Here is a 12,129-nt window from a genome sequence, read left to right on the forward strand (position 1 = left end):
ATAATTAGGGCTTTGAAACTAGTGAAAGTAGAGAACAGTACCTGAATATACCGTTTCACATTTTATAAGACCCTTTCTATTCGGTCATGTATATATGTGTGTTTGTGTTAATTTCAGAAGGAGAGAAAATCAAGAGCAGACACTGTCTAAATATTAATATTCTGATGCTGTCCATTACAGATCTGTTGCGGAAGCTACAGAGGTTGATCTCAACATGAGAGTTGGATTGCATACAGGCAGGGTGCTTTGCGGGGTCCTGGGTCTCCGAAAATGGCAATATGATGTCTGGTCAAATGATGTGACATTAGCTAATGTAATGGAAGCTGGAGGACTGCCTGGGTAAGTCTGAAAAAGAACCATAGCAAAAAAAAATAGAAAACTGTATGGGTGAAGAATTTATTTCCTTTTTTGAGGCATTTGCTTCAAAATGTAACTTCTATTGATGAAAAGGATTGTGTTTGGCAAGAGCAATCAATGTATTATGTGATTTATCCTGTGGAATTTTCCAAATGATCTTGATATTTGTGTAAGTAGATTATAAGTAGGTTAGATTAGAAGCAAAACATTTTCAAATAAAATAGTTTTTGGAAGTTGACAAATATTAAAAGTAGGAATGAGGCAATACTAGGAATGTAAGAACGCTAGACTTTGATCCTTTCGTGTTACAAAAGTAAAACCCTACAGCTATTCCTGAAGTTTTTTACTCTTACACACCTCTATGCTTGGAGGGGGGAGGGGGGATGCCTTGCTCCTTTTACGTGACAAGATTTCCAGCACTAGTTGTATGCTATAGAAAAGATATACTTGTTTATGAACTCAGATATTGATGACATTTTCAAATGATACAGTAGCACATAAACCTGCAGCCAATCCATGGGGCATGTCCTGGAACTTTAAGTACTCGTTGCACAGCCTTGGACACAATTTAAATACACACAGTGAACATTTGCAAAGGTGCATGGGTGTTCTATGTGTAGCTCACATTTGGACTAGGACTTGCCATACTCTTTTTGATTTTTACAAGATCTTATTTTGCTATACAGAAGGACAATGGAACCAATTAATTTTTTGTGGTAATGAATTTCTATTTATTGCATACATCTGCTTTAGATAATTTTGGCAGTGTATTTTATGTGTTCGTTATCTTAAAGTTATCCAGTGGAAAAAAATCTGAACGCGCGTTTATTAGAGGAAAGCAGTAAAATCTTTTTTAGATACCTTCTCTGAAGAAATTTCATATATAGGGGGTCTTTCAGGAGAAAATGTGAAGATGTTTTCATTACAAGAAAACTCAGAAATAATATTAAAGATGGGTGTGTTGCCAAAACAAAGTGAATCAGAAAGCTGCCTACAAAACAGACTGGATGAATGATATGAGTCAGAGATGTGAAGTGAAACAGAAGAAGAGGTTTCTCCTTTATACACAAGAGAGGTTTGGAGTGTGATGTTACAAGTTTCAAATAGCAGGATGTTTTTCCAAGCAGCCATTGAGGTAAAAACTTAAGAAAGTCACAGAATGTACAAGAAGATGTGCAGACACTCACTTTCTACAAATCAGCAAATCTGCAAGTGTTTGGATAGTCAACAGTTATCACTCTGTTCACTTTGCCCAAGTTTAGAAAATATATGTAATAGAAATTTTTCTATGTTCAATTTGGCTAAAATTGAAACAAAACAAAACTTTTTTTTCTTTTTTCCCGTCAAACCTGTGGTCTTCCATGTAAATTGAACTCTTTATGAAATTCTGTACCGGAGTGTATTTCAGTAGCAGGTAGCTCATAGTGTATCTTTGCTTTAAACGACATCTAATTTTTCTCTCCAGGAAAGTTCACATTACAAAGACCACCTTAGAGTGCCTAAATGGGGACTACGAGGTAGAACCAGGATATGGTCATGAAAGGAATAGTTTCTTGAAGAAACATAATATTGAAACATATTTTATTGTGCCATCCCATCGTAGGAAGGTAAGCATATTCAGTGATACATTTTCATAATTTAACAAGTGTGCTATTCTGAAAGCAGAGACAATACTAGCTGGGTTTTTTTCCTAAAAGCTGTTCAAACACTCTTGAAGGCCCAGCAGTGCAATGGTAACATTTTGAGTCTCAGCATACAATGAGGTGGTGACAGTGTTTTTCCAACAGGTGTGACTATAGTTACACCTTCCCTCCTCTGGTTACTGAGTGCAGCTTTTTGTTCTACTGAAAAATGTTTCTTGTGACCCCAGTAGGAGTCTTGAAAACATTCCATTTGTTAAACCTTTTCTACATCAGATGAGGCTTATCTTTGAAGTTATCTGTCATAACATGTTTAACAGGCCAAGAGAAACTTTATCCCCTTTTATCTCAGTCAGAGAATTTGGGATACAGATTGATGCACCCATATCTTCTGAAACTCTGTCCAAATAAGATTAGTTCAGGGATTTTACCTTCAAGGGGAAAATTATAATATCAGTTGGTCAGGTTTTAAAGCGATGTCTTTATACACACCAAGTTTTTAAGCTGTCAAAACTCCTTGTTTGAGGGTTTTAACCATCAAGTGTCTGAGAAAACGTAACCACAGAGAAACAGGTCATCTTGAATTTCATACCTGCAATCAGTTTTTTGGTCTTAAATTGATGACTCTGTGAGTTTTTATGGAAATATTGGGAGTCCATTCACCAGGGTAATTTGATTTTGAGATTGAAAACTTCTGTTGTTTTATTCTGGAAAGGCAGCTTCAAGAGTGATTGTGTTGATTTGGCATGGCCTGGTTTTCTGGTAGCGGGGGAGGGCTACGAAAGTGGCTTCTGTGAGAAGTTGCTAGAAGCTTCCACCATGTCTGACAGAGCCAATCTCTGATGGCTCTGAAGATGGACAAGCTGCTGGCCCAGTTAGAGAGGTTGGAAACGCCTCTGTGATGACATATTTAAGAAGAAAATCAAAACAGCGCACACAGTTTTTTCCAGGGCATGGCAAGGCACCGCCACTGGGGCCACCCCGGGCAGCATGCGGTGATGCGCCACAGCTGCCACCATCTCGGTGTGGCCTGTGACGAGCCTTGCCTTCCTGGCCAACCCTAGCCAGCCAGACCACGGGCAGAAGCGCCAGGGCAGTGGCAACAGCTTTTCCTTCCTGGCGCCCCACATGAAGAGAGGCGTTAAATAGCACCAGCGCCCCGGTGGCTGCCACTGCCTGCACAGTGGCAGTGGGGCTGCCTGGTCAGCAGCGGAAACATGGCGAGCGATTCCATGACACGCAACCTAGATGAGATCAACCTCTCCACACTGCGGTATGCTGCAAGAATCTTTGAATTGGTGGAACTTGTTAGCAATGGTACCTATGGGCAGCAGTTTTTCTTCTAGGTAGAGGAGGAAGTGAGGACATGTAAGAGAAAACAACACGGAGGCACTAAGGTCAACAGAGAAGGAGGGGAGGGGAGGAGGTGCTTCAAGGATCAGAGTCTAAATTCCTCTGCAAAGCGTGGTGAGGACTATGGTAAAGTAAGCTGTCCCCCTGTAATCCATGAAGTCCATGGGGGATGCAGAGATCCACTCTCAGCCCGTGAGGGAGGTGCTCACACCAGATCGGGTGGATGCCAGAGAAAGCTGTGATCCAGTGGGAGACCTGAATAGAGAGAGGGGGCCCTTGCGTCCAAGCTAGAGCAGCCTATCCTTAGAGGACTGCACCCTGTGAAGAGTGACCCATGCCTCAACAGTTCTGGGAGAACTGTTTGCCCGTGGGAGGAATTCAGGTTGCAGCAGTTTTGGCAGGACTGCTGCTCATAAGATTGGAGCCACACTGGAGAAGTTCACGGAGAACCGTCTCCTGTGGGAGGGACCCCATGGCATAGCAGAGGAAAAAACTCCTCTCCGTGAGTGAACAGAAGAAGATCTCAAGTGATGAAATGACCAAAACGCCCACACCCTGTCTCCCTGCACTGTCGGTGGGAAGGAGGGAGGGGCTGGGGATAAAAAAGGTGTTTTAAAGGCTTATTTTATTTCTAGTTATCCTCCTCTGACTTTGTTAATAATAAATTTACTTTATACCTTTTAATTTGAACCTGTTTTTCCCTTGGAGTGTTTTCTCCCAGTCCTCATCTCAACACATGAGCCTTTTGTTAATTTTTTTTCCCTCTCCTCTGCTGAGCTGAGAGCAAGAAAAGGGTGAGCGTACAGCTTTTATGGGAGCTTGGCATTTGGCCAGCGTCAAACCATGACAGTGATTTTATGTACTTCCTCTAAAGCATCTTCTTATTAGAGAGATGGAGTTTTCTCATCTGGTGTGAAAATCATGCAGTCTCACATTTTGTTCTTCTGGTACATGTGATTAAATTCAGTTTTAAATAGTATGAAAGAAAACAGGTGGAAAAACAGTGGGTTAAATTCTGTTTTGGCAGTCAGTGAGAGTGTTTTTTGGTGGCTTTCTTGAAATCAGGACTAGGATTTTTTAGGAAATCAGGATTTCATAAATTAATCAATCCCAATAAGGAAGAAAATGCAAGGGAGAGTTTAATTAAGGTAGATGTGTTGCTCATTGCTGCTATATTGTTTGTCTTGGTTTTATGCTGTTTTCACTCCTACAGCATTATGTATAATTTCATTTCTATGTTATTATGTATCAGGTTTCATTTCATATTGAGGAAATAAATAGAAGAATTTCAGGAAACTGTTCCATAGGTTGGTGCAAAAAGACAAGCAGAGACAAAAGGGAATTAGTGTGACTTTTACATAGAGAAACTGTATTGTGTCAATTCTGCTACAAAAACCAGTGATTGAGGAACAGATGCTTGACAATCACATATGGAAGTAAGCCAGGTGAATGCATGTTTAATGTGCAAGAATGAGAGTGTACTGCCGTGCGAGCACACATTTCTTTGTCTTTGCAAGATTGCTGAAAAACGGCTGGTGATTGCTGAGAAAGGACTGCTTGTTTTATCATCACATAGACCAAATGCCATCTTACCCATGAGTGTCCTGAGTGTCTGTGGAAATGGCAGATGCTGCTCTACAGCTTGACTACCAGTCACTCTCCAGCATGTATCAATGGTGTGCCAGCCAGACTGGCAGAAAGAAACACTTCAAGAATTTTACTGGTATTGACCGCTTCTCCACTAGGCTGGCAGGTCAATCAGCATACCACTTTGCTGTTTGTCACAGGCCATCATAGCATCCCCAGTCTTTGTATACTTGCATACTGATCACTTCAGGGCAGTCTTAGGCACACCTACAGGTTGGATAGAGAACTGATTGAGAATAGCCCTGTGGAAAAGAGCTGGAGAGTGGTGGCTGATGAAAACTCAACATGAGCTGGCAATGTGCACTCACAGCCCAGAAAGCCAACTGTGTCCTGGGCTGCCTAAAAAGGAGAGTAGCTAGCAAGTTGAAGGAGATCATTCTGCCTCTCTACTCTACTCTGTAAGACCCCACCTGGAGTGCTGTGTACAGTTATGGTACCCACACCGTAAGTACAAGGAACTGTTGGAGCAAGTCCAAAGGAGGACCATAAGGTTGACGAGGACTGGAGCACCTTCTCTACAAAGACAGGTGGAGAAAATTGGGGCTGTTTAGCCTGGAGAAGAAAAGGTTGTGTGGAGACCTCACAGCAATTTCCAGTATCTGAAGGGGGCCTACAGGGAAGCCAGAGGGAGACTCTTCAGCAGAAGCTGTAGTGATAGGACAAGGAGTAATGGTTTCAAACTGAGAGTTGGTTCAGGTTAATTGTTAGAAAGAAATTCTTTACTGTGAGGGTGGAGAGACACTAGAACAGGTTGCCCAGAGAATCTGTGGTTGCCCCAACCCTGAGAATGTTCAAGGCCAGGTTGGATGGGGCTTTAAACAACCTGGTCTAGTGGAAGGTGTCCCTGCCTATGGCAGGGGTTTGGAACTAGATGATCTTTCAGGTCCCTTCCAACCCAAACCATTCTATGATTCTCTTATTATTATTATTAAGTAATATTTATGCATAATTGACTGGATTACATTCAGCTCCTAAACACACTTAAATAATCTGATTTCCAAAGGCAGAATTATTTAATTAAAATAATCTTTTTTGCTGACCATCATAGTTAAAAACTTATGGAAATATGCTTTTTTAAATACATGTTCCCTGATACATACCCTGATAAAGTTACTAGTTCTTTAAAAGCCATCACATTTCTCTTAAGTTTGATTATATCTGCATGATATTTTATATTGATATTAATACTTACAAGCATGTGACCAAAATACTGTTCTAAGAGAAAATTTGAAAATTTTGATTTATGTAAGTAGACACAAGACCATAGACATGAATGCCTTGAGCTTTTAAAAGAGATTTGAGCCAGATAGAAAACCAGATATATTTCTATTTAATATATAATATTTAGTATATCAAATATTCACAAGATTCATACTCTGTGCTTTAGACACGTGATCATTCTCTTAGTTTCAAAAAATTCTAACTTTATGAAGTATATTAAATATTACTTTATATGGATTTTATTTCAAGAAAAAAAAAATCTAGGCCATATCTCTTAATCTCAGAGCCCGTTATAAGAACTTTATAACTCCGCTAAGACCGGCTGAATAACTTTTTCTGCTAATGATTTCTTGGTAACGCACCTGACAAATCCAGTTACAACTTTCAAACTGTTTGCCTAAAATTTAATTTGTTTCAATTTAATTTTTTAAAAGAGTGTATCTGGCTTTCATCAGAATCCTTTGTTCTTTTGTTGTAAGCACTGACATTAGTCAAAGTATCTTTGCCTCAGTTTTCCTACTGGCATAGCTGACTCCCAGAAGCACAGCAGAGGTAGGGGGCTTAGCTGGACGGTCTGCTTCATTTCTTTGGTTGCTCTAGAAGGTCTGATTCTCCTGCAGTAAAACACCTCTGAGGTTTGGGCCCAACCTCAGTGATAGCTGAGTGGTTTTTTACTGGGCCTCACTTCTTTGTACATGTTGCAGCAATTCACTCTGTGGTGGCACCTCTCTAGTTTTGGAAAGACTCATTATTTCACCAGCTGAGGAAACAGCCCAGCACAGCCAATTATGTAAAATTCCTAAAGGTACTTCTACGGATAGCCAAGCAGTGATCAGAAGTGATCACATTTTCATGAAGGGAAAGATTTCTCAGAATGTGTTAGTTTTTGCCTTTACAAAAGTGGGCCTGCCAGTGCTGTTACCCATTGCCAGCTTAAGGGAACCTGCTTCATGGTGTAACTTTGCCAGCTCCAGTGACAAGGCAAAGACAAATAATGCTGTGTGCCATTAACAGCAATAGAGCTGTGTCCAGGAACGGAGGTCATAAAAATTGCATAAAAATTGTTGTATCAAGCACCATTGATACAACTTACAAATTATTCCTGTATATTCATAAATGTCTCTTGAATTTTAGGTCTACCTCAAACAGAATCAATAATTACCTTCCAGTAGGTTGCAAATCACCATCTGCAAAACTTCTTCTAATGTGCTAGTGAGTTATTCACGAACGAGGTATTCAAATACATTAGTTATCTTTTATTTGTGGCAGTGTAAATCACATGCTGTCTTCATCTACTATTTGAATAGCATGCAATGATGGACAGTCATGAAATATCCATGAAAGTGAGTACCATATCTGTTTGCCCTTTGGAAACTAGCTGTTTCTCTGAAGAGATTGACATTTCTCTTTCCTACCTTACCATGTACATACAAAGCCATGCAAAGCAGTCTCAGAACAGTCTTTCTGTAGCTTGGATAGCCCTGCTTTCTTATATGAAGTCTCTGAGTAATACTATGACCATTCTGAAAATCCAGGTGAATATCAATTTTTTTTCTGAATCCTTATTTAGTTATCCAGCCAGAGGGAAGTGAATGCTGGTTAGAGGTACGGTGCTCTGTGTCCTGTGTGGTTTGCTGTGTTGAATCCTGCCCTAAACATTTCAACACAGGTGGCTAAATCTACAATTTTATTTTTGCCAAAAAAATAATCATAGCAAAAAAAATATCGGTAGTCTATTTGAAAAGAGACATTAAAGCAATGTTTGAGGAAGAGGAAATCACTGTTGTCAGTGTTTTGAATTCAGGAAAAATCAACTAAAAGACTGACGACTCTTGGTAAGCAGATGCAGCTTACGAGCATCCTTTGGAAAATGCTATTTAAAATGTAAAAACCCTTGAAATGTCAAAATTATCTAGAGCAATTATCTACAGTACACACCTGTGGCATAATTTATTGTCAACTGCAGATGGATTTGCAGCTCAAAAGGTTGATCACAATTTCTCTGATTCATGATCAAATAGGGAGAAATTCAGCAACTTGAGATTAACACAGAATCACACAGAATCAACTAGGCTGGAAAAGACCTTTGAGATCATCAAGTCCAACCTATGACCAAGCACCATCATGTCAACTAGACCATGGCATCGAGTGTCTTTTATTAAACACTCCCAGGGATGGTGACTCCACCACCTCTGGGGAGTCCATTCCAATGCCCAATCACCCTTTCTGTCCTTGTTCTAATTTGCATGCCACAGCTGCAAGAAAAGTGGCAAAGGCTGTCACATCACTTTAATATTTTGTTGTTTCATCTAGCATAAACTGATGAGATTTTAAACATCCTGCATTGCAGTCCTTTCACCATAGAGTAACAGGAAAACAAACAAATTTTTCATCACTATTCTGAAAAGGCAGTATTTTTGTCTTGAAGTACAGCCTGCTTTACTGATAATCAACATAACTTTGTTGCATGAAGCAGATTATTCGCCTTCTATATTATAATAAATTACTAGGCTCTATATCTTTCCATCACCAGCCAACAGGTTTTGCCTGCTTTTGTCTTTCCTGTGGCTGATTCAATTTTTTTTTCCCTCCAGCATGGAATGAACATTATGCAATATAGCACAGACAAAACAACATAGATTCATGATGACTTTCTTGCTTTGTATAGATGACATACATAGTAACTACATGTGTTTGTCTTTTGACTTTATCACTGTTATCAACTGGAATGTTTCACAAGTAGAACTGCTTTTGGGGTGCTTTCTATCATGTCTTAATAATACTGTAAATGGGCTTTTAACAGTGAAACAATTTGATATCTATAATCCATGTATTACTAGGAGTTTTTATAGAAATTTGTTGGATTTTGTCTGACCTGATTAAAAGAAGAAAAAGAAGGCTACAGCAGGAAGGAAGTAATTGAGTGATACAATAGGTCTAAAATTGCTGCACTTAATCCTTTTTAATTTATTATTTCCATTCAAAATGAAGTTCCCTCTGCAGTTGTGGGAAATTTCTTTCTCTGCAAATTTAATTTGATCATTCTGGTTAGGTCTGGGGGAACATACCACACTGTTCTTATATTGTCTTCTTTTTCCAATCATGTAAGATTTGTGTTTTCCGCAGAGCACTTATGACCCAGTAAATCCACCCATATGCCTAACAGATCCCTAGGATTTTTTTGGCATCTGACTCTTCTAAAAATATTCCGTTTACTTTGTTTCAAGAAAGTTTTCATAGTTCTTGTAAGTTGTGAATTTTCTGGACAAATAAATTCCGATGATATTTTTACTTAAGTGACTGTATGCTTGCCAGCATTTATGGAGTACTAGAACTCTGACTCTTAAACTGTAAGTAGTGACAGAAGAAGAGAGCTTCACAGTTAATGCAGGGGAGGTAAAAACTTTACCCGCTACCCATAAAAACTCTTTACCAGCACATAGCAAGCAAAAACGTATTTGACAAAATTGCTCTAATTTGAAATGTCACAAGTTAGGCATCTGAGTCCATATCTGGGCACACACTGATGATTTCTTTCAAACTGACAACTATCTGCAGCTGCCACTGCTACCGTGACTTTGAGAGTCCAGGGGTGATCTTTGCTCTCAATGGCTGACAGCTCCTTCCAAGGAATTTAACTAGAGATCTGAATGCATAATTTGGGTGTTTCAGATTTTAACACCCTAGATATACCTTAGCAGACCAAATTTAACAGATAGGCAAACAGCCTTTTAATGATAGCTCTGGCTTGTCCAGATGGACAGGGGCTGTTCTGTGCCTGAGACTTTGCATTGCCCAAGTTATTGGAATATAGAAACCCAAAAACTGGAAATAAATTGCTTGTGTTACCACCCAGCAAACACAAACAGAAGAATGATGTCTGTGTTGTAGAGTGTATTGCTCTACATCTCAGGATTGCTCCTGCAGTACCTATGAAGCTGCTAGTGCATCATCATCAGTGTGGAAGCCTGCCGTTTGGGCTGGCAGTGATAGAATTAGTTATGTGCTCTAATATAGTTCTCCTTTTTTCTTCCTCCATGAATGTGTAATCTGTACAAGGAAAGACATAGGGCACTGGTATGTGATTTTTCTCTGTTATTGATCTCCTAGACATTTGTCTTTACAACTGCTAAAAACTTCTTCTACATCTATGTCAAGAAAGTGGTCACACTATTCTGTATTTAAAAAGTTTGTCTAACAGAAGCTGTATTATTTTCTGGTAAAATACTTAATTTACTTTCCTATTGGATCACTGAGGTGTGATAAGCAACATGTATCATAAGGGAAGTAGAAAAGGATGGAAAAACAAATGCCTGATAATCTTAATTACAGGAAGAAGAAAAAAAATATGAAAAAAATTTACTCATCTGTCTTAGGACAAAATGTCTTGAAGATAGTCATGGAACAAATACTACTGCCAGGAAACATGGTCCTGCCTGCCTGAAGATAGAAAACACAGACAGACACAGTGCTACAGCATTTATGGTTTCTGTAAATGTGTTTTGAATGACATTAGTATCTTCTTTTCCTTGCCACTTTATGCACTGAGGTTGAATATAGTCAGGGAAATAACAGTCTGCCAACATTTCTGAGAATCTCAGATGAGCACTAGTTAAATATCTATCAGAATATTACATGACATTCAAACACTGGGGTGTTTTCCCAGGATTTGAATTAGTGCTTGTTTGTTTTCTGCATTCACAAAGCTGTATATAGTCCTGGGTGCTTCCAGAGAGCTCTGTTAGAAAATCCCAGCTCTTAACCTTATTTGTCAGCTGTGTTGCAGCAAACAACCAACCTTTTCCAAGATAATGAACTAAATGAACAGTGAACAGAATTAGAGATGATGCGAAGGGTCAAAAAGACATGAGAAAGTAAAATGCATTGACAAATGAGCTGGAATGGGAATGCTGCAGTCCAGCTTTCCTGTAATGCTGGCCTGGAGCAAGATCAGAGGAAAAGTAGAGTGAAAGACACTCTGGGGTTGTGTCATAGGTTAGCAAGCATAGTCCTGGAAGGGATGTCCTTGCTAAGGGGTGCTTACAGCTTCCTCTGGGAACTGATAGAACCTATCAGCTGGCCAGTCTGAATATGGACAATTCTTTAAGCCACTTAGAGTTGTGACCGCCTCTGTTATCCACATTTAAGAATAGGCAAACTCCCCCCCCAAGCTCTCTCTCGTTCCCGGTGCTGGGACAGGTGGCTGCGGGCCCCGTATGGGGGCCAGTGGGCCCGGCCAGGCCCTGCTTGGGCCAGGCCGGGCCGGGCCACGGCCATCCTGGAGTCGATGGACCTGTTCCAGCCGTGGAACCCCCCCCCACTGCCTTGCCGTGGGCAGCCAGAGCGGCTCAGCTCTCCCCCCTCTCCACTTCGATAAGAAAAATTCAACATTCCAGCTGCAAAGCTGCAAGGCCGAGGTGAGATTAACCCTTTTATTGCTCTGAAGAGCTGCAAACCCTGGGGAAGAGAGAGAGGAGATGCTTAAAGCTGAAATTCTGTTGTGAAGCTATGATATATCAGAGTATCCCGTTGTAATTCCATGAAGATATGGGGGGTGGAGCGTTCAACTCATAAGCAAAAGCACCTGCGCTGAGATAGGCAGATGCTGACGCAGCTGTAATTTCATGAGAAGTTTGGACAGGGAGAGATGGAAGCAATGAGGACTTTTGCTCCAAACAGGAAAGGAGAAAACCTCAGTCCCTAGAGATGCTCCCAGAGATAGTCCTAACGATGAAGATGAGGAAGACCCTTTGCTCCCAGGGAAGGAGAAGGGCCTCTGTTTTTGTTTCTGAACGGCTCAACCTTAAAATTGTACCCCAAAAAACTTCAAGAGTGGACCCTCGAACACGGGAAAACCAATTGCTATCTGTGTGTGACCTTGAACAAGCTGCAAGTCAGGGAAAGGGACTCA

At 40.3% G+C, this 12,129-nt stretch overlaps 1 protein-coding gene across 4 annotated transcripts in view; it reads left to right on the forward strand.

Annotated features, from left to right (window-relative positions):
* The window catches only part of ADCY1 (adenylate cyclase 1), a 160,955-nt gene that overhangs the window by 98,578 nt on the left and 50,248 nt on the right, over positions 1 to 12,129 (forward strand). For all 4 annotated transcript variants that reach the window (XM_032102857.1, XM_032102858.1, XM_032102862.1 and 1 more), the window contains 2 exons: positions 181 to 339; positions 1,823 to 1,964. In XM_032102857.1, the coding sequence (XP_031958748.1) occupies positions 181 to 339; positions 1,823 to 1,964 (301 nt within the window). The remainder of the gene's footprint in view (positions 1 to 180; positions 340 to 1,822; positions 1,965 to 12,129) is intronic.

Source organism: Corvus moneduloides, chromosome 1 (assembly GCF_009650955.1).
Source record: "Corvus moneduloides isolate bCorMon1 chromosome 1, bCorMon1.pri, whole genome shotgun sequence".
Classification (NCBI taxonomy): Eukaryota; Metazoa; Chordata; class Aves; order Passeriformes; family Corvidae; genus Corvus; species Corvus moneduloides.